We start from the raw sequence: 22947 nt of genomic DNA, 5'->3' as shown, positions 1-22947 counted from the left end.
CATTGCTGCTGCTGCTGCTAAGTTGCTTCAGTTGTGTCTTACCCTGTGCGACCCCATAGACTGCAGCCCACCAGGCTCCTCCATCCATGGGATTCTCCAGGCAAGAGTACTGGAGTGGAGTGCCATTGCCTTCTCCGCATCCTCTGTTAGCCTAATCTTAAATTTTTTCTTTTTTCTTTTCTGTTCTGCTTTTTCCTCATTTTCTCCAGTTATCAGCTTATATAACCTTATATTTTGTAAATCAGAAGGATGGAAAAATTGGTGAATCTATTCTCACTCACATTTTCATATTTCAGAAACACACTTTGAAGATTATGAATTTTGGTAATTTGTGGAGCCAAATTAAGTCAGAATGAAAAAGTCTATGTTTATAACCCCATACTATTCAGTTTCAAATACCAAATGCTTTGAAAAATAAGGGCTTCTTTTTCCCCTGTTACAAATTTATTGATAAAATGTGATCCTGAAGTGTCATGTATGAAAGTTCATAGTCACAGAAATACTTCTTGTTAAGTGGCGACGTTCCAGACCTAACTAGTGTATTATATAACATATGTAGTATGTACACTGTATTGCATTTTGTAACTAAAAAATCCTGAAAGTCACCATGCCAAGAGTTTTCAATTGGGGTTTGTGAACTTGATATACCTTTGAAGGTGAGGTGAATATGTATCTTTGAGTTACTGTGTCAGCAAGATAGCCACATTATCTCATGTTTTTTATTACAATAAACTTAGAGTAGTAGCCCTTTATTCTAGAAAATACTGATTCCTTATAGTTCATGTTAATTGTCCATGATATACTTGATCTTAAGCCTCTAAATTGATTTTCTACCAAATCTGGTTCAAAGTGCAAGAGGCCTTAATTTGATAGATTGCGTTCATTCACATCATTTATGTATTTTTTCACTTTCACTTTGTGTAATTTCTCTTATTTTGCAAATAGTATCACCATTTCCTTTTTTCCCTCTGAATCCCAAATATGCACATGCCTTGCTTCTGCTTTGAATCTATGCCTACAAGTATCATCTGCATCCAGAGACTTCTTTCTTTGAAGGAAAATTTGCACTTAACAATGGCAAGACAAGTGACTGGACCTATCTTTCTGCTGTCAACTTCCTTTTGCTAGTTCTTTCTGTGCTTACTTGTTTATTATGTTTTATTGCTGTATTCACTGTAACCAAGTATGTTCCGTCAATAGTCTACTGATGGAGGACTGCCTGTTTTTGTTATTTGAGTAAATTACTGTTCTGGGGAGTGTTAGAACATCAGGTTAAGAACCTAAGAGGAACTTGTTCTCATTTATTTCTCTTTGGCAGCTGCTAAAATAGTAGATCAGAAAGCAGGTTTTAAATGTAAATATTATGTTTCATCACTTTGCAAATAACGTTGCACTTCAGTTGCCTCCAGTTACTATACATTGACTTGGAGAAGGAAATGGCAACCCTCTCCAGTACTCTTGCCTGGGCTACAGTCCATGGGATTGCAAGAGTCGGACACGACTGAGCGACTGACACACACACACACACACACACACACACACACACACACACACACACACACACACACACACACACACACACACACACACACACACACACACACACACACACACACACACACACACACACACACACACACACACACACACACACACACACACACACACACACACACACACACACACACACACACACACACACACACACACACACACACACACACACACACACACACACACACACACACACACACACACACACACACACACACACACACACACACACACACACACACACACACTCTCTACATTGAAACCTTTCTGGGCTGAGAAATGAGGTCTCATTCTTACATTGAAACCTTTCTGGGCTGAGATATGAGGTCTCATTCTTAAAACCCTAGCACTTAAAACAGTCTCTTGACATTTGCAAGTACTCAGTATATATTTGTTTTTTGACAGACAAACGAAAGGTTAAAAATCATCTATGATTTTATTTTTTTTATTTTATTTATTTTTTTTTTTTTATTTTTTTTAATTTTAAAATCTTTAATTCTTACATGTGTTCCCAAATTTGTAAAGTATTTCTTTAAAATATTTCCTGTTAGACCATAGAGATGATTGAGAAAGAGCAGAGAGAAGTGGAAAGACGACCTATCACAAAAATAACACATAAAGGTGAGATAGAAATTGAGAGTGATGCTCCAATGAAAGAACAGGAAGCAGCCATGGAGATTCAGGTAAATGATGATAAAAATAGCATGTTTTGTAGTGCCCAAAACATGAGGATTCAGAAAAGGTTTATTTGCCTAATATTCTTAAAGCAGAAAAAAATAATTTTTTAACCTGTGTGTTTATTAGAGTAGTTTGGTGGTTTCTTTGAGAGTGTTAAAGTATTGTTTCTCTCCATGAAGCGTACAGACCACCTGCATCACAGACAAAGACAGTTAAACACTTAATAATGTAGATTCCTAGGGTCTTTATGACTTAGAAATTTTCTTAGTAGGCCTTAAACTCTGTAGGTGCTTCTCAGGCAGACTGTACTTTGAGATCTGATGTGACTTTTCTTATTTTCAAATATCAGTGAGGTAATAATATGAAATCTTATTTAAGGCCTTGGAGAATGGGAATGTTTGAGTTTTTACTTCATTTTATGTCATAATTAACATCTAGCATTTATTTTTTAAAGAAATAGAAACAACATATGAATGGGACAGTTTCATTTTGGGGAAAAAATAGCAGTATGAAATACAAGTTCATAAATAACTGAGGCCAACTATTTTCTGTTAACCTAATTTTTACTTTCACTTTTGTTAGGAACCTACAGCTAATAAGTCAATGGAGAAGACAGAAGGATCTGAAAAACAAAAAGGAGAGGTTGACTCGATGTCTAAAGATACCACTAGTCAACACAGACAGCATCTTTTTGATCTTAACTGCAAGATTTGCATAGGTAATTGGAATTATTTCTTCCTAAAATGTTGCTTTCATTTTGAAATGTGGACACTTGTGATTTAAGTTGGTTTTTGTTTCCCCAGTGTTGATGTGAGTCAGTTTATGACTTAAGGGGTAGTAGTGAAACCAGTTTAGTGAGTAGTGACTAGCATTTCAGAACAAACAAAAACAGAAAATGGGAAACATCGCAGTGAATTGCACTGATAAAGATAAGTGCAATTTTGAGAGACTATGTTGTTCATTCGCTCTGTTGTGTCTGACTTTCTGCGACCCCATGAACTGCAGCATGCCAGGCTTCCCTGTCCTTCACCATCTCCCGGAGCTTGCTCAAACTCATGTCCATCGAGTAGGTGATGCCATCCAACCATCTCATCCTCTGTCGTCCCCTTCTCCTCCTGCTTTCAATCTTTCCCAGAATCAGGGTCTTTTCTAATGAGCCAGCTCTTCGCATCAGGTGGCCAAAGTATTGGAGTTTCAGCTTCAGCGTCAGTCCTTCCAGTGAATATTCAGGACTGACCTCCTTTAGGATAGACTGGTTGGATCTCCTTGCAGTCCAAGGGACTCTCAAGAATCTTCCCCAACACCACAGTTCAAAAGCATCAATTCTTCGGCTCTTGGCCTTTATGGTCCAACTCTCACATCCATACAGGACTACTGAAAAAAACTGTGGCTTTGACTATATAGACCTTTGCTGGCAAAGTTATGCCTCTGCTTTTTAATATGCTGTGTTGGTTTGTCATGGTTTATCTTCCAGGGAGCAAGTGTCTTAATTTCATGGCTGTAGTCACCATCTGCATTGATTTTGGAGCCCAAGAAAATAAACTCTGTCACTGTTTCCATTGTTTCCCCATCTACTTGCCATATTATAAAAAACTCCACACATGCATACATACATGTATTACACACATCACAAACACACAGGGGTATATGGAGTGTGTATGTATGTGAGTTACAGATCATGATAAAAAATATACTTTACAAATTACAATGAAAACTACTGAAAACCTACTTTGGTAGGCCATATTAAAGATTTTAGTCTTTTATCTAGGAGCAGTGGATAGTGATTGAAGGGTGTTTAGCAGGGGAATGACATGATCAGATTGGAAATTTGAAGATTTCTTTGACTTTGAGTAGAGATTATGGTGAAGGAACCTAAGTGGTAGACCTTTATGCACTGGTGCAAGATGGAGATGAAATGGTTTTATTTAAAGTGGAAGCATTGGAGGTGGAGGTGAGTAAGCTTTGATATACTCAGGTAATACTGATAGAATGTTAGAGACTGACCGGATTTAGGGCGTTAGAAATGGGGATGTGAAGAAGATGGAATGTGTTGAGAAAGTTTATATTCAGTCTGTTGGGAGAGATGGAGGATTACGAGTTTTTTTAATTAACTCTAGAGTTGTTGCTCTCAGTTTTAATTTTTTTACTGTGGTATGCTAAAGGAATACTGAACATATTTTGTTCAGTAAGATGAAAGATTCTTTAATCAGTATGCTATCCTCCATCACTGTATTAGAGACTGACTGAAATGTATTATAAATTTGGTAACTTTCTGATAATACAAATCACATGTCTTCTCAGAATGGTGTGTTCATATTTTTACAATGTATATAATGGTAAAGACTTAAAGACAGGGTGCTTTTAGATATTGTTATCCCTGAAGAAAGCTATCTTATACTGTCATAGTATTTTTAGTATACTCATTAGTTTGTTTTGTTTGGGAAAAATCTTAGTAATTTTTCTATTATTTTGAATCTATTAATTTCTATTAATTGTAATGATTAACATTGTAACATTTATAATTAATATATTGTTTAATATTGTAATAGCTCAGATTTAATGGTAGCCCACAATACATTTGTTAAACACTACTAAGACTTGACCTATTTTTAGAAAGGTGGAATGATTTTTTCTTGTGGTTCTATAGGTAAAACTAGTGTCATTTTCTAAACTTTACTAGTGTTTTTCATTCTTAGTAAATAACCAAGTCACTTTGCAGTATGCATATGTCATGAATTGCTGTTGTATGTAATACGATGTAATATACAGATTTGTTTTACTTGGTCTTCACATTACCTCTCAAGACTGTTGGAATTTGGTGTAGTTTAGTTCGAAAAATGTTTGCTAGGGGATCAGGCTACCTGTTTTAGGGTATGGTTATCATGTTTCCTTTTCAAAAGCTTGTCTGAGTTGTTTAAAGTTCTCTTTTCCCACATCAGTAAGAGAGGTGTGTTCCATAAATCATTGTGAGAAATGATGATAATTAAAAATTACCCCAGGTATGCAGCAGTGCAGTCAGGGAAAGTGAATAACTCTAGCAGTGAAAATGGATAAAGTTACAGAAATTTCGGTTTACAAAAGTGGTCTATTTTGGTGTTTTCTGGCTTTAGGTAGAATGGCACCACCTGTAGATGATCTTTCTCCAAAAAAAGTGAAAGTTGTTGTTGGCGTGTCTCGTAAACATTCAGACAATGAAGCAGAAAGTATAGCAGATGCTTTGTCTTCAACCTCAAATATTTTGGCCTCTGAATTCTTTGAAGAGGAGAAACAAGAATCTCCAAAGTCAACATTCTCTCCTGCTCCACGGTAATTTCCCCTTAGTTATAAATTCTAATCTTTATACCTCTTTGCTAGATTGTACTTGGAAGTCTTCAGAAACAGAAAAGTGACATGTTTCTTAAGAAAGGAATCTTTCTTTTGAGATGGTAACTGTACTTTCCTTTATTTTCAACTAATTGAGATTTTTAAAGACTCTAAAAGTTAGAATTGAGTATATGCAGACTTGACTTTTGGAGAAGGCAATGGCACCCCACTCCAGTACTCTTGCCTGGAGAATCCCATGGACGGAGGAGCCTGGTAAGCTACAGTCCATGGGGTCGCTAAGAGTCGGACACGACTGAGCGACTTCACTTTCACTTTTCACTTTCATGCATTGGAGAAGGAAATGGCAACCCACTCCAGTGTTCTTGCCTGGCGAATCCCAGGGACGGGGAGCCTAGTGGGCTGCCATCTATGGGGCCGCACAGAGTCGAACACGACTGACGCGACTTAGCAGCAGCAGCAGACTTGACTTTAAAGCTCTCTTTCATTATATTAGTCCTAAGAGGCAAGAAATAAGTCTAAGAAATAAGTCTTTCCTAAGAGGCAAGAATTAAAGAAAAATTGCTTACGTTTCTCTGGACCCCATTAGTCCACCTAAGCCAGTCTAGAAGAAAATCATGTAAAACATGACTATGTTAATATGAGTATGTTTTATGAAGTGAAAATATAAACTCTAATCATAGCTTTATGTACTTCGGCCTTTTGGTTCATTTCTTTACTTTTGGCTCTGCTGGGTCTTTGTTGCTGCATGTAGGCCTTTTCTAGTTGCGATGCATGGGCTTCTCATTGTGGGAGCTTCTCTTTGTTGGGGAGCATGGGCTCTAGGCATGCAGGCTTCAGTAATTGTAGAGTGCTGGCTTAGTATTTGTGGTGCACAGTCTTAGTTGCTCTGTGGCATGTGGCATTGTCTCAGACCAGGGATCAAACGTGTGTCTCCTGCATTGGCAGATGGATTCCCAACCACTGGACCACCAGAGAAGTCCTGCTTTGGCCTTCTTGACATGCTAAAGTAGAAATAATTGATGAGCAAGTAGAATATACATTTATCATGAGCAGATCCTCAGGGTGAAAATTTCTTAATGTCATTTTTTTTTAGTCCAGAGATGCCTGGAACTGTTGAAGTTGAGTGTACCTTTCTAGCTCGATTGAACTTCATCTGGAAAGGTTTTATCAACATGCCGTCTGTAGCAAAATTTGTTACCAAAGCCTACCCAGTATCTGGTTCCCCTGAATACTTGACAGAGGTACTGTAAACTTTTCTGCTCTTCTATGACTGGTTTGACATATATGTTTCTGAAGGCAAAGGGCAAGGAAACAGCATAATAAAATAATAAAAATATTTATTTTCATTCATGGTAAAAGTATTTATTGACAGTGACTGTTAAACATTGAATTAATGTAATTATAAGTTCACAAATGGAGTTTCAGAACTATAGAAAATTGTTCTCCGAAAGTTTTAAATCCACGTCTTGTACTCTTTCCAATATCAATTGTACTCTTTCACTATATCAATTAAAAATTAATGGATATTTTGCATGGATATCTAAGTTTTTCTTGAAATACAGACTTACATGAAAGATTAACATGTTTATGGCCTCCAGTGCTAGTCTCTTGGGAAGACTTTTCATTGTTAACAAGTCTTCTGATTCTCCTATTGCTTGTATTTCCACAACTTCACGACTATGGTTCTTACCTGCCCATTTCTGTGAATGAGGTAAAGACCACAGTTGAGCCTTGAGTAACATGAGTTTGGAGTACTTGGGTCTACTTATACGTGAATTTTTTTCAATAGTGAATACCATAGTACCACATGACCTTCAGTTGGTTGAATCCTCAGGTGTGGAACTGTGAATACAGAGGGCCGACTATGTGTTACACTGAGATTATCTACTGCACAGAGGATAGGCACCCTTAATCCTCGTGTTGTTCAAGGGTCAGCTGCCTAGTTGAATCTTTCCAGCTAGTTGACAGTCCTGAGGTCAGTGACCATGGTTGCTGCAGTGGTGCCCTTGGTTGATTTTATACCTGAGACAATAGGAAAGGACTATTCAGCAGCATTTGTGGGAAATAAGCTGTAGTACTACAGTATATACAATATTATATCAGGAATATGATAAATGAGAAAGTACGACTTTTAAAAATTCTTTTGAATAGTTTGTGCTTTTCTGTGTTTATGCAAAAAGGAAAATAAATCAGTATATGTGTACTATATTTTTGTTGAGATTACGTTTTGCTATTATGCTATTTAACATTAAATTTTCTATCCATTCTCAGTCTGCTGACCATAAAGGCAAAGTTTTCAGTATTTTATAAGACATAAATCTTACGTATGCCTGTTTTCTTTTAAGACTAAGATAAACTCTTCTTTGTATTAGAGTGAAATTAATTTAAGTCAGTGTAATATTGCTTATCTATCAGCTTATTTGTCTAGTTGTGTTTTTGATTAATAAACAACTTAGTTATTACTTTTGCATATAGTTTGCTTGGGAAGTAATATTTCAGACACATTGATTTTATAAGAAAAAAATTCAATAGACCCATTATGCTTTTCTTATAGCATAATTAGTCTTCTAAATTTCTAGATCAGTCCACAGTGAAAATAATACTTCTTTTAAATGAATAATTAAGTCCTAAACTATGGAAACCTTTTGATTTTAAACAAAACTATTGTTATTTTTTCTGAGCCAGTTTATTTGTGGTTGTTTTTCAGAACTCCACCTCTGCTTCCTACTTATTTCTAGTTTGATTTGGACTAAAATTCCAAATAAACTATTTAAAGCAATTAATTATTTAAATTTAATTGAATTAATATTGATTATGATTTTTCTGTCTTCATCAGAAAACAAATATACTGATTAAAGTTTCAAATATTCTTAACTATACCCCTCATAATTGATTTTATGTATAGTCATCTTTTCTCAGAAAGATTGGGCCTTTAAAAAAGAAATGAACTTTGCATTATTACAATATTATCCTCTTCTGTGCAAAATTATACTGTATAGTTAAACTTGATAACTTCTGAAATCCAGCTGTTAGTGATTAAGGCATACTCCAGTTTACTATCACCAAAAAAAAAAAAGGATGGGGAAAACAGTGCCCCCTAATATTCTGAAGTCTGTTGTAGTCTTCCTGGGTTATCAGAATGGGATGCTGGTGCTGCTGCTTTTTCTTGACCTGAGATTCTTTCTTAATTGTATTTGAGCATCCACCTCAGTCACCTCTCCCTATATTTTCTTATATTCATTGATGTATTTTATAATCTCTTTTTAAATCACTTTTTCAAATTAGTCTTAGAGTTAAATTTGTATGAAATATAGATATTATAATGAAGATAACCTGTATACATTGATCACCTTCATTTTTTACCACAGGACCTACCAGATAGTATTCAAGTAGGTGGTAGGATATCACCTCAGACAGTTTGGGATTATGTGGAAAAAATTAAAGCTTCAGGAACCAAGGTGAGGAGAACTTTTTTCTCTCTACCAATATGTGAAAATATTTGAAAAGTAAACCACTGAGATTTTTTATGCAAGGTCCCCTAGGGAGGACCTATATTGACATAATATGCCATTGGCCAAAGTTCAAACCCATTATTCCTTTAGTTTTTTTTTTTTTTTTTTTCTTTTCCCACTTTTGGTATGCTGTCTCAGTGATTTCTATCATTGTTTTGAAAGGAATGCTTTAGAATAAGTATTGAGATTCATTCTGGAATGTTGCCTTGCTTTGATTATAGACATTAGTTTTGGTTGGGGCACAGGCTAAGCTGTTGGGACAGAGATCCTAAAATACAGTGGCTCAAAAAATAAACTTTTCTTGTTATGATAGGTAGGTCCATAATTCAGAGTCTTTCAGTTGTTAGATCATTCATGGATTGGGCTCTTCTGTCTTATTGTTTTTAAGACTGTGGCCCTTAGCAATCAAGCAAAATCAAAGCTGATTTATCAGCTCCAAGTGGGGGAAAAAAGAAGAATGGCTGTTGAGTTGTTTTAAAAGTAAGACCTGGAATGTGCAGTTTTCTTTTCACTTCCTCTAACTGCCATTGGCAAGAGCTTATATGCTATTAGGAGGCTGGGAAGTGTGATCTCTGTTGGATGGCCAGGTGCCCAACTGAAGGTTAAGAGGGCTCTCTAGTAGGAAATGAGGAGGATAGATATTGGGATATAGTTAATAACCTTTACAGCAATATTTCTCTTTTTCTTTTCTCTCTATATCTTCTATCATTTCTTTAACTCATAGAACACTGCTACACAGGAATATTTAATCATTAGAAGAAATCATTTTTCTCTCCAAGGATGTTAATACTCAGCATGTTACAGACATTCAAAAAATAAATCTTGAATAAATGAACATTAATTTTTTTCTCTTATGATCAGAAGTCTTTAGTAAGGTTAGTAATAATTCAAAATGGATGCTCTTCAGCTGAAAATAATTTTTTTTCCAATATAGATTGTAGAATTTAAACTGATACACTGTTAGAGTACAGATAAAACTTTGAAGCACTATAAGAAAAGTTTTATTTATTTGCTTTTACTTTCTTATGATAGTGAAGTCAGGAAAGTGTTGGGAAGTGTTACTCTTGGACATTTGGGGAATTGCTCTTCATCTGCCCCTTTATTATCGCAAATACGGCATAGTGTGCCTCCGTCTAGAACTGACCAAGACACTGTCACGGTTGTTGCCTCCAGATGAGGGCATTTGAGGTGACAGATCTAAGAGCTGGAGCCTTAGTCCAGCTCACGTGCTCTCCTCCTGCGGTCTTGCATCAGTTTAGGCTTTGTGGTTGACCTGACTCTCCACTTTTTGATTGTATACTTTCATGAAAAAACATCAGTTTTTCATTCTACCAAATTAATACCAAATTGGGACTCTTTTTTTTATTTTTTAAATCTGAAACAAAGCCAAGAACTCAGAGTCAAGCAAATAAGTTTCTGAGTAAGCCAAATGATTTTATAAAATGTATGGCCTATGTGTATTTGAGGTGATTTCACTCAGCCCCCTTTATTCCTAGATTCAGTTCCTCTAAGTTGGAATATCAGTGGACTTGTGCATTTCTCTGTGTTTGTACATAGTGGGGCAGTGGTGGTGGCTGCTATTAATTTGCAGTGTGCTGAGAATATAGACAGCCCTCTGTAGAAGTTATAACATTGGAAATAGGACATAGTATAGATATCAAGACATGTGGCTGTAAATCTCTTCTTTGCCACTGATAAGTGTGTCACCTTGAACAAATTAATTACTTTAGGACTGAGTTTCTGTGAAACACTTTCAGATAAAACAGATCCACCTCTGGATCAGCAAAGATCTTTTCCTAAAAGTTGTTTCCTTATAGTATTCATATCTGCATTTAGGTTGGTAAGCCATGTTATTACTTGGTAAATGTCAGAAAACGCAATAGGTTATTATAATTGAGAATGGTATTTAAAACCAAGCTATTGTTTAGGTTATTATTTTTATTATTTGTTATTTTCTTGAATAGGAAATTTGTGTGGTTCGCTTCACACCTGTGACTGAAGAAGATCAAATTTCTTATACTTTGCTGTTTGCATACTTCAGTAGCAGGAAGCGCTATGGAGTGGCCGCTAACAACATGAAGCAGGTCAAAGACATGTACCTCATCCCTCTGGGCGCCACGGATAAAATCCCACACCCTCTCGTGCCCTTTGATGGACCTGGTAGGTATCTGTTTAATTAGTAGAATATGAGTGAAATGGGGTGAGAGGGCCCGAGTGGGAAAGCTGAGCCTGCTTTCCTTCTTGGGACTTGGCCCTCAGGATCTGCCCAGATAGGAACAGGCACCTGTTTAGGAGACTGTAGTAAGCAGAATTTTACTCTTTATTGTAATGATTGGAAATGACTCTTGATTGATGTTTTTGATTCTGTACAGGCCTTGAGTTGCATAGACCTAATCTGTTGCTGGGCTTGATTATTCGTCAGAGGCTGAAGCGGCAGCACAGTGCTAGTGCTGGTGCTGGTGCTGGTCGCACAGCTGAGACATCTGACAGCGCACCGGTGACAGTACCACCTGACAAGAAAAGTAAGACAGAAGTGTCCACAGAGGGGGCAGCAGAGGAGGAAAGTGACTTTTTTAATTCTTTTACAACCGTATTGCACAAACAGAGAAATAAGCCTCAGCAAACTCTTCAGGAAGACCTTCCAACAGTCGTTGAACCTTTATTGGAAGTCACCAAACAGGAACCACCAAAACCTTTAAGATTCCTTCCTGGGGTCTTGATTGGCTGGGAAAATCAACCTTCTACTCTGGAATTGGCAAATAAACCTCTTCCTGTGGATGATATCCTTCAGAGCCTCTTGGGCACCACTGGTCAAACATACGAACAAGCTCAGTTAGGGACAGAACAAAACACTCTTAAGGAAATTCCATTTATAAATGAGCAAGCTAATCCAAAAGCAGGGACGATAGATACAAGAGAAGCAACTGGTGGTGAAGCCAAGGAAGTGAAAGTTAAAGGAGATAACCCTTCAGAATTGACAGATAATGCAGTAGGAGGAGAAGAGACGTCTGCACTGGGGGTCTCTTCAGTTTCTGCTGGGCCTTTGACAGGGCTTAGTCTCAGAGGTAAACCACCAGATGTTTCTACAGAAGCATTCCTAACAAATTTATCAATTCAGTCAAAACAAGAGGACACTGTGGAGAGTAAAGAGAGAGTGTTAAAACAGCTGCTGCAAGATCAAGAGAATAATTTGCAAGATAACAGGACTTCAAATACTAGTCCTCCCTGTAGGTCTAATGTAGGGAGAGGAAACGTAGATGGTAACGTGAGTTGCAGTGAAAATGCTGTTACTAACACGACAAGGGCCCCACAGTTTATCAACCTGAAAAGGGATCCTCGGCAAGCAGCTGGAAGAAGTCAGCAGGTGACTGCTCCTGAAAACAGAGAAGGAGAAGGCTGCCGTCAGGGAGAGAAGCCGCAGCTGCCTGGCCCATCGCACTTAACTGAGCAGAGCAGCGTGGAGGAGAAGATGCCTTCTGTAGAGAAAAGCCCCTGTGTTCAGCAGAGTGACGATTCAGGGGCTGTACAAGACTCACCATCGGTAGAAAACATACAGTCTTCTCAAGTGGAACAAGCAAAACCCTTACAGGAAATTTTAATGCAAAATATTGAAACTGTACACCCATTTCGAAGAGGATCAGCAGCAACAGCATCTCATTTTGAGGTTGGAAATACATCCCAATCCGAATTTCCTTCTAAAAGCATCAGTTTCACTTCCAGAAGCACCAGCCCCAGAACAAGTGCAAACTTTTCACCCATAAGGCCGCAGCAGCCCAGCCTTCAGCATCTCAAGTCTTGCCCACCTGGGTTTCCATTTCCAGGACCTCCTAATTTCCCCCCACAAAGCATGTTTGGATTTCCTCCACATTTGCCACCCCCATTACTTCCCCCTCCAGGCTTTGGCTTTGCCCCAAATCCCTTGGTTCCCTGGCCACCTGTTGTCCATCTGACCGGCCAGCCGCAGCGTATGATGGGTCCCCTCTCACAAGCGTCAAGGTATTTGGGCCCACAGAATTTTTACCAAGTTAAAGACATTCGGAGGCCGGAACGGCGCCATAGTGACCCTTGGGGTAGGCAAGACCAGCAGCAACTGGACAGACCATTTAACAGGGGTAAGGGGGATCGTCAGAGGTTTTACAGTGACTCACACCACCTGAGAAGAGAGCGCCATGAGAAGGAGTGGGAGCAGGAACCCGAAAGGCACAGGCGCAGAGACAGAGCCCAGGACAAGGACAGAGACAGGAAGGGCAGGGACGAGGGGCATAAGGATAAAGAGCGGGCGCGGCTGCCTCATGGGGAGCGCGGGGTGGACGGCAGGGCGAGCAGGGAGAGCAGGAGTGCAGACAGGAAGCCCGACAAGCCGAAGGGCGAGGACCAGGAGAAGGACAAGGAGCGGGAGAAGAGTAAGCATAGAGAGGGAGAGAAGGACAGAGACAGGTACCACAAAGACAGGGACCACGCTGAGAGAGCTAAGAGCAAGAGGTAAAGCCGGCGGGCGGCTGCAGGGGTGCATTTAATAACTGTTCGATGTCGTGTCTTTGAAACTTCATGACTGCCTGCTAGGATCGTGCCATCTTTTGAATTTTTAATATTGGTGGTTTGCAGAAGAATAAATTGTGTGTGTTGGTGCAGAGTGCTCTGTGCCAGTTGCTCATCATCCCTTTTTCATACCAACAGCCCTAGTTACAGGAATTTAATATTTTTAAAAATTTACATCGCTGTATATTCAAAGATTTGTTTTATTAATATGCAATAAAGGCTTAGAAATTTTAGTTTTATTCCTTAATTGGTAAATATGGTTAACTGTGGAATATATTTACCACCTCTAGTGAATGTCCTTTCTATAATGACTAATTTGAGAGTAATGTGTACTCTGTAACTTTGTTTTAAATTGCACTGTTTTTAAAGAAACTCTAAAGGAGCAACAAAAAGCCAAGCAACTTCATAATCAGATTATATTAATCATTTCATTTGGCAGTTTTTGACCAAGAATCAGAAGCCCAAGGAGTACATGTATTGCTTTTAATCTGCACTCACTGAAGGCGTTTATTATTGTGCTACAGCTTTGTGGTAGTCCATTATTTTCCTTTTCTTTTTGGCTTTTCAGAAACTTGAATACTTAAGCTTGTACATGATCTTGTGTTTTGCTATCCTTTTTACTGTAAAATGTAAATATTTTAAGGGATATTTTGATTCTAAATATGATAAAAGAATTTCTCACCTATTTTGTGTTGTGATTTGAAATTCAGTAGTAAAAGAGTTTCTTCTTTGAGGCTTTAAATACCTTTAGACACTGTTTTTCTCTTACTCAACCAAGAGCATATAGGTTGAGTAAGATGAGGGGAAAAATGATTTCTTTATCTTAGATTATAGGCTGTTGAGATAAATCATGTAGTTCTGATGAGACTAGAATTTAGAGTTACTGTTGAAAAACTGCAGCTGTAATCCAATTTATAGGTATGTTTCTGAAAACTGGTACACCATCAAAATTTGATACACTGACTAATCATTGTAAGACCATAGAACTTTTATTTAAGAGAAACATGTGAATTTCTTTGTAAAATGTGTAATTAACCCTAGCTTGTTTGGGGAGTAAATATAATGTTGGATGCTCATTTTTCTTGAAAGCACAGGTAGGCTATTGTTAATCCAAACCTAAGTTTATTTCCACCCTAAATTGCATAATACTATATTGGTTGCTTTAAAGTAGTAGCTACCAAATGATGCTAATCCTTGAGACTAAAAGGAGAGAAAGAAAAGCCAGTATTTTTATTTACCTGTATTAGTGAAGAAAAATACACACGACTTCACAAAATTAGGAAGATAAGTTTGTTTTCCTAAAAAGTTTACAGATAATGGGTTTTGAAACTGAATCAGCCTTGCTGTTTTTAACTGGAGAGAAAATGAGTGGAAATTCAAAACCAAATCATTTTGTCTAATTTGCAGCAACTTGAAATCCCTTTTTTTTTGTCATCCTTATCCTCTGAAATTTATCATCACATGGAGTCTGAAACAGGCTTCCCTGGTGACTCAGATGGTAAAGAATCCGCCTGCAGTGCAGGAGACCTGGGTTCATTCCCTGGGTCAGAAAGATACCCTGGGGAAGGATATGGCAACCCACTCCAGTGTTTCTGCTTGGAGAATCCCCATGGACCGAGGAGCCTGGCGGGCTACAGTCCATGGGGTCACAGAGTCGGACACAACTGAGGGGCTAATCAAAGCATGCAGCACAGGTTCTGAAACAGGAGGATTTGTATTTAAATAAAAGTGTGTGTGTGTTTTTTTTTTTTGATTTGCACTTTTTCTTTTGGAAACTAGCTTGTTAGAAAACAAATTAGTGCAGATTAAAAAAACTAAGGTCAGTCAGCTTTTGCATCATTATGAAGAAATTGTTACTAAGGTTTTACCAAAAAAAAAGCCCCTGAACCAAAGAAACCTTAGGTTTTTTATTTCATATATAATTATCCCTTGGTGATCAGTGGGGAACTGGTTCCTGGACCACCCCCCACCCCCCACCGATACCAAAATGCATGGATGCTCAAGTCCCTTATATAAAAGGGCATAAATTTGCATATATCCTATGTACTTATATACTTCAAATCATGTCTATCTAGATTACTTACAATTTTGTAAGTCTAATACAATGTAAATACTATTTAAATAGTTGTAAATATTAGGCAAATGCTATGTAAATAGTTTCCAATGTACAGTAAACTCAGGTTTTAGTTTTTGGAATTTTCTGGCATTTTTCCCCCCATCTAATGTTGAATTCAAAGATGAAAATCAAAAAAAAAGATGAAAATCCACAGATGTGGAAAATCAACTATTTGTATCTCAGTAAATGTGCTTTCACTGATCCAACTGATCAGACAACAGGTTTCTTCTGCAAAATACAAGTAAAGAAGAATGGGTTAACCAACTGAGGAAAGCCTTTAAGTCAGTTTTTGATTACTCTTAGCAAATAGTTTTTATACATATAGCTGGGAAGTGTACAATTCTTTGTTCATATCTAGTAGAATCATGGTAGATTCCATATAGCTCTTTGTTAGTAATGACCATCCTCTGGGATTACAGGGCTACTGAATGCTGGAACCAGGTCTCTTAACCCCAGGGACTGACTACTGTGGAGAGTAAGTATGGGTATATTGAGTATTTTGAGGGTTTTGTGAGAAAAGAAAGGGAAAATGAGAAAAGTTTTCAGTGAGGAGCAGTAGCTCCAAAGCCATTCTCATGCTTCGTCTCACCTACCAACCTCTTTGCACAAACTAGTGAAAGTCATCTCTCTGTTTCTCCTGTTTTAAGAAAAGCTTGCTCTTTAAAAAGTTTGATGCTTTAAAAAATTTAGAACAATCTTATGATTAAAAGTTTAAACACTTGTTAAGTAAAATGTACCAGGATGTCTCAGTGCTTACCAAGTCCACTCCTTGTAATCCTTGTGTTCGTAAGAAAGCCTCCATGTACCCTCTGTGGGTCAGACCTCATGCTGAGTGCTTTATGTGAACCTTGGTCAGCTTGCCAGGTGAAGACTTACCTTAGAGCGGAGGAAACTGGTACTCAGAAACCGGTACTGCCCCGAGGTTATATTGATGTTGTCAGAACTGGAATCCTAGCTCAGTTCTACTTTTTCTCAGAAGTCCAGTGGTGTGGTTGTGCTCTGAGGCTGGAGAATGGAAGAGGGACAGAAGCCTCATGAGTGCACTTGCCTTTCACAGCCCTTTTTCCTGCTGTCTCATCTACCCATGGACCACCCATGCCTCAGAGTGAGCAAGAAGAAAAGGCCAAAAGTCTGTGGGTTCTGTACAGATGTGCAAAGTTTGTATTCATTTCAAACCCTCATTTGCCAGTCCTCTTTTATTAGTTTCCTTTTGCTGCTCTGGCAAATTATTACAAGCTTAGTGGCTTGAAATCATACAGATTTATCTTACACTTCTATGTAAAGTCTGATGGGTATCTCTGGTGTTAGAGGGTGCATTCCTTATCTGGAGGCTTTGAAAGTAACTCATTTCCTTTCGTTTTCCATCTTCCGGAGGCCACCCGCCTGCTTTGCCGCATGGCACCTCTCTCCATCTTCCAAGTCAGCGACATGAGTTTTACTCTCTGCCATGTCTGACCCTTCGTATTTCTTGTTCCACTTTTAATGACCGTTGGGAGCACAGTGGGTCTATAGTCCAGACAGTCCGTTTAGTCCAGGGCAATCCTACTTTATGATCCACTGATTGGCAACTTGAATTCCATCTGTGACCTTAATTCTTTCCCTGTGTAACCTAGCATATTTACACGTTCCAGGGATGGAGATTTACAACTTTGAGGGCCATTGTTTACATTATTAATTTGCTTAAATTATAGTGAATGAGATCTTAATTACAAGTCTTTTGGAGTTATAAAACATCTCAGTTCAGTCACTCAGTCTTGTCTGACTCTTTGCAACCCCATGAATTGCAGCATGCCAGGCCTCCCTGTCCATCACCAACTCCCAGAGTTCACTCAAACTCAGGTCCATTGAGTCGGTGATGCCATCCAGCCATATCATCCTCTGTCGTCCTCTTTTCCTCCTGCCCCCAATCCCTCGTTTCCAATGAGTCAACTCTTCACATGAGGTGGCCAAAGTACTGGAGTTTGAGCTTTAGCATCATTCCTTCCAAAGAACACCCAGGACTGATCTCCTTTGGAATGGACTGGTTGGATCTCCTTGCAGTCCAAGGGACTCTCAAGAGTCTTCTCCAACACTGCTGTTCAAAAGCATCAATTCTTTCGCACTCAGCTTTCTTCACAGTCCAACTCTCACATCCATACATGACTGCTGGAAAAACCATAGCCTCGACTAGATGGACCTTTGTTGGCAAAGTAATGTCTCTGCTTTTGAATAAAACATCTAAGGCCATGTAAATGCTTAAAAATTAAGGAAAAATACAAACAGAAGAAAATGGAGTGACAAGCTTCTTGAATATTAACATGTCTTTGTATGTGTGGTAACATAAAAGTCAAGTGTTGATTATGTTTATTGCACTTTGTGGTCATTAGTAAGTGGCAACCTGACCTAAAGTTTTCGAGGGATCTGAGGAGATGAATATAATGCAATTGATGTGTTCATACATTGAACTATTTGCTTTAATAAGACCTGGTTCTTCATCAGCAAGGTGCTAGAATGCACAGAACTTGATTTATGCCCAGTCACTGTTAAAAATACTGAAAACAGCTATATGTAACTTCACCAGTTAACAAGTAGTTTGTTTCCCAAAGCAAATCATGAGTAAAATTGGTTACTGCTATTATGAAGGTGCCAAACACCCTGATGTTTTGATTTGTTTCATAAAGAATTCCAATAATGTGTAGAGCAAGAGGGTACATGAATGTGTGAGTTGAAACAAAAATTATGTAAATAGAAGTGCAATTTCTTGGCTAAGGTGTTTCAGCTTACTTTAAAAAATGTTCTCCTGTTTATATTCAACGCTTTTGTTACAAAAGCATCATGCCATTTGTAGTAAAATTATCTGAAAGGAATTACTTTTATTTTGTGCTGGAAAAGCATGTCACACAGGAAATCATCCTCAACACCATCATCACTTTAGGATAGCAAAAACAAATAATGTTGATAATTTACCACAGGAAAATTTGGATTTTAAGATGAAAAAATATTAACCATTTTGACATGAATTTTACCTACAGACTCTAGGTTGCAATTTTCAGTCTTGTGCCTATTCTTCAGGCATTTGCTCAGTTCTTGGAATTCAGTGGTGAGTAGTACCCTATTCAGTGCTTGCAGTGAGGTGTAGAAGGCATCTGAATGTAAGATGCCATCTGTGAGAAGCAGCTTTGAAGCAGCAGTTCTCAAAGATAACTAGTTTCAAGACCCCTTTACACTCTTAACAATTATTGAAACCTCTAAAGAGCTTTTGTTTTTATAAATTGTCTATACTTAGCATATTGGAAATCAAAATTTTATTATGAGCACTTTTTTATTTTTTAAATTATTAATCTTAATTGGAGGCTAATTACTTTACAGTGTTGTGGTGGTTTTTGCCATACATTGACATGAATTAGCCACGGGTGTACAGGTGTCCCCAATCCTGAACCCCCCTCCCCCATCCCTCCCCATCCCATCCCATCCCTCTGGGTTGTCCCAGACAACCAGCTTTGAGTGCCCTAATTGTAAAAATAAATACTTGTTTGACAGTAATCTCATTCTGTGTTAATAACATTTTATATAAAATAACTTCCAAGCTAAGTCAATTTAGTTAACAGGTGGTTTTCATATTTGTACATCTCTAATATCTGATGACTGCTGGACTCTCTTCTGCAGAAATATGAAGGAAATTTGACTTCCCACCAATTTTTGTTGAGAAAGGAATCACTGTGGATCCCCTGAAAATATCTAGGGGTCCTCAGGGGTCCTTCAGCTATACTTTGGGAAGTGACTCTTTAAAGAAAAACCCAATGTGAAGGGTGTGTGGTTTAGGCGAAGCCTTCATAACCTTCCTAGAACAACTTTCTTGCCTTTATGCATAAAATGTGTACCTTTAAAAGTCAGCTATCAAAAAGAATTTATTTAGAGCATTTGTGATCTCAATAATTCCAAAGTTAAATGGTATGGATTAAGCAAATTTATGGCAGTTTTTCAGCATATGTTGAAGTTGTGTGGTTTCTGTTACAAAACCTTTGAATCAATGCATAGACATTCTGCAGTTTTGCCTTACATTATATTTTGCTCACACACTTTTGAATGTTGATGGTAATAGTATGTATGGGGGCATTTGTATCTTATCAAATGACATGAAAGTTCTTAACTTTGGTTCTGGAGCTTTTCTAAACTAGCTTTCTGATTGCAGTACAGGGGCAAAAGTAAGTAAAAAAAAAAAATCTCAGATTCTGCAGTGATAAACTGTTCACCTAGCTTCTTTGTATAGACTGGAATCTGAACAGGCAGATTTTGCTTTTTAATAGCACTTGGAAGTTAAATGTGCATCAATCTTATGTGTGTAAAATCTTTTCTCCATTTAATAGATAATTACAGAGTTTTTCTTTTCAACTTTACGCATGCTCCTTATTACTAAGATTTTTTTCCTCCTCACTGTCCTGTTCTACCTGGTAGTACTTTCTGTCAGTCATGTGTTGTCAGGTGGTTTTTTCGGTGGCAAAATTGTAAATCCCAAACTGAAAATGTTAAGTAACAACAGCAATGATAACTACCTCCCGGTCTAAGTGGAGGGGGGGTGCAAATGTTGTTCACAATTATGTTAGTAACAGATGTTTGGGCAAAATGGACTTCCTCAGTTATGCTTTTAAAGGTACAGATATCAGGACAAAAATTTTCAATAACATTAGTCAGAACCTGTTTTAAGCTCAATTTGGAGACCTGTAGAATTGAATAGTTAAACGTAAATGTTTAACTTAAAAATTTAAACAGTTTTATAAGTACATGGCTTAAAATGTCAAGAAATTCTACAAGGTTTATAAACAAAACCCAAAGTAACTGCTTTCAAATCTGTTAGATGTTTCTTAGGATATTTGCCTTTATATTTGTGAGTGACATGTATATGCCTTTTTTTTTTTTTTAACTTAAAAAACGAATATCTTTTGATAACTTGCTGTGGAAGACAAGGATTTAACCTTTACAAGCCAACTCTCCTTTCCCCCATTTTCCGCCTCCCCACAATCACTCTGGTCTTTGGCTTAGGTCCATATTCAAATTTCACATTACTTCAATTGTAACTATTCATAGCTGAGCCGTGTAGTAGACGATGATATTTCCTTTCTTAATAATTTAAATTTTTCCTTTGGTTAATACCTTTTACCTTTTTCTTATTTTTCTTTGTATCACTAATTTATTCTCATCTAAATTTCATTTAAAAACAATTTACAGATGAATAAACACTAATAGAGTGAAAACCAGGACTCAGATAAATTGGATGTTGGATAAAATGACCAAAGTGTTTTCTTCAGGTATATTTTATAAGCTTATATAAAAAGAACTGTTAACATTTAAACTATTTTAGGTAATAGTGAACAGTTGATTTGAGTAAACGGTATGCCAGAGAAATAACTATCAATACATTTATATATATATATAATATTTAAATTACTAATTTAACCTAATCTTGTTCATCAGCATTACAAACATTGTATCCTGATTTAATTAACTCGATTTTTTTTTGTATCCTGAAAAAAATACATCTTCAATTTTGCCAGCAGAATTTCTTTTAAAAATCTCTTGAGTAACAATATTTACCTTTTGGCCATATTCAAAGCCTCCTAGATAACAAATACCTTCATAGTTTAGAGCAGCACATTTTTTGTTTGTATCAGTATCCTCAGAATTAGGTTGTCATCTAGGTAGGCTTTAATAAGTGTCTGATTTTGAATTATGATTAAATGGTGCTATTTATTACAACAGAATGTCCCATTGTTATAAATCATAGATACAGAGATACTTTCTCCTAAGTTAACTGCTATTATCAAGGTCTGATTGTGGAGGCCAATTGCCAGAAAACCATTTTCTTCATTTTGAGCTTTTCCTATCCATACAATTAAAACTTCAGTTTCAGTAGTACCAAAGTTTAAGGATATAGTAGTGAACTGAAGATTTCTCAGTCTGTAATCTGGATCAATGTATTTAATGTAAGGATTAGTCATGAATTTTACAGTTGAAAAGGAAGTATTGTTTTCACAATACCTTCCCACCCAACCGAGAGCACAAACAACTGTAAGAAAATAATTGTTCAGGTATACATAGAGATTGGTGGAGGCAAAGATTATTCAAACAGTACAGACTGGTCACGTGTTTCCAGCCCAATGTGGCAAGCAGCTGCAAGAACAAGTAGTGCTGCTGCTGCTTAGTCACTTCAGTCGTGTCCGATTCTGTGTGACCCTGTGGACTGCAGTATGCCAGGCTCCTCTGTCCGTGGGATTCTCTCGGCAAGAGTACTAGAATGGGTTGCCATACCCTCCTCCAGGGGATCTTCCTGACCCAGGGATCGAACCTGGGTCTCCTGCATTGCAGGCAGATTCTTTACTGCTGAGCCACCGGGGAAGCCTGAAACATCTTATCACCTGATTATTAATAAGTTTATGTTTTTCGTCTGATAATTACCTTCAAGTTAATCCAAGCCTGAGAATGTAGATATAGATTTAATATTTTAAGCTTTTCGTGAATTCCTTACATGAGTGTCAAATGCAGCACCAATTATGACATGAAACTGATAAATCTCTTCATCTTTGTAAATAGTGTCTAATGGACTGAAAAAGGAAAATCTTGACTATTATGAACGGAAATGCAAAGCCATTTAATAACAGATGTAAGAAGATGTGCTTTTTTTCTATGTGTGTTAATGTAAATGAGATTTTTATTTTATATACATAAACATAATGATGTATCTATCTCCTGGGGTTTGCTCAGACTCCTGTCCATGGAATCAGTGATGCCATCCAACCACCTCATCTTCTATCGTCCCCTTCTCCCGTCTTCAATATTTCCCAACATCAGAGTCTTCCAGTGAGTCAACTCTTCACATCAGGTGGCCAAAGTATTGGCGCTTCAGGCTTGGTATCAGTCCTTCCAATGAATATTCAGGGTGGATGTCCTTTGGGATTGGCTGGTTTCATCTCCTTTCTGTCGAAGGGACTCTCAAGAATCTTCTCAAACACAACAATGCAAAAGCCATCAATTCTTTGGTGCTCAGCCTTCTTTATGGTCCAACTCTCAGATCCGTACATGAAAAACCATACTGGAAAAACCATAGCTTTGACTAGACAGACCTTTGATGGTAAAGAAATTTCTCTGCTTTTTAATATGCTCTCTAGGTTGGCCATAGCTTTTCTTCCAAAGAGCAAGCGACTTTTAATTTCATGGCTGTACTCGCCACATTTAGTGTTAAGTAATTAA

General features: G+C 37.6%; 1 protein-coding gene across 1 annotated transcript in view; it reads left to right on the top strand.

Annotated features, from left to right (window-relative positions):
• PHF3 (PHD finger protein 3) overlaps nucleotides 1-14285 on the top strand; it is a 71119-nt gene extending 56834 nt beyond the window's left edge. The window contains exons 9-15 of the mRNA XM_052651525.1: nucleotides 2106-2237; nucleotides 2815-2950; nucleotides 5343-5538; nucleotides 6650-6797; nucleotides 8925-9014; nucleotides 11033-11228; nucleotides 11441-14285. Of these exons, the coding sequence (XP_052507485.1) occupies nucleotides 2106-2237; nucleotides 2815-2950; nucleotides 5343-5538; nucleotides 6650-6797; nucleotides 8925-9014; nucleotides 11033-11228; nucleotides 11441-13554 (3012 nt within the window). The 3' untranslated portion in view covers nucleotides 13555-14285. The remainder of the gene's footprint in view (nucleotides 1-2105; nucleotides 2238-2814; nucleotides 2951-5342; nucleotides 5539-6649; nucleotides 6798-8924; nucleotides 9015-11032; nucleotides 11229-11440) is intronic.
• The last annotated feature ends 8662 nt before the right edge of the window (nucleotides 14286-22947 follow it).

This window comes from Budorcas taxicolor, chromosome 14 (assembly GCF_023091745.1).
Source record: "Budorcas taxicolor isolate Tak-1 chromosome 14, Takin1.1, whole genome shotgun sequence".
Lineage (NCBI taxonomy): Eukaryota > Metazoa > Chordata > Mammalia > Artiodactyla > Bovidae > Budorcas > Budorcas taxicolor.
This window is presented reverse-complemented; position numbering and strand designations above follow the sequence as displayed.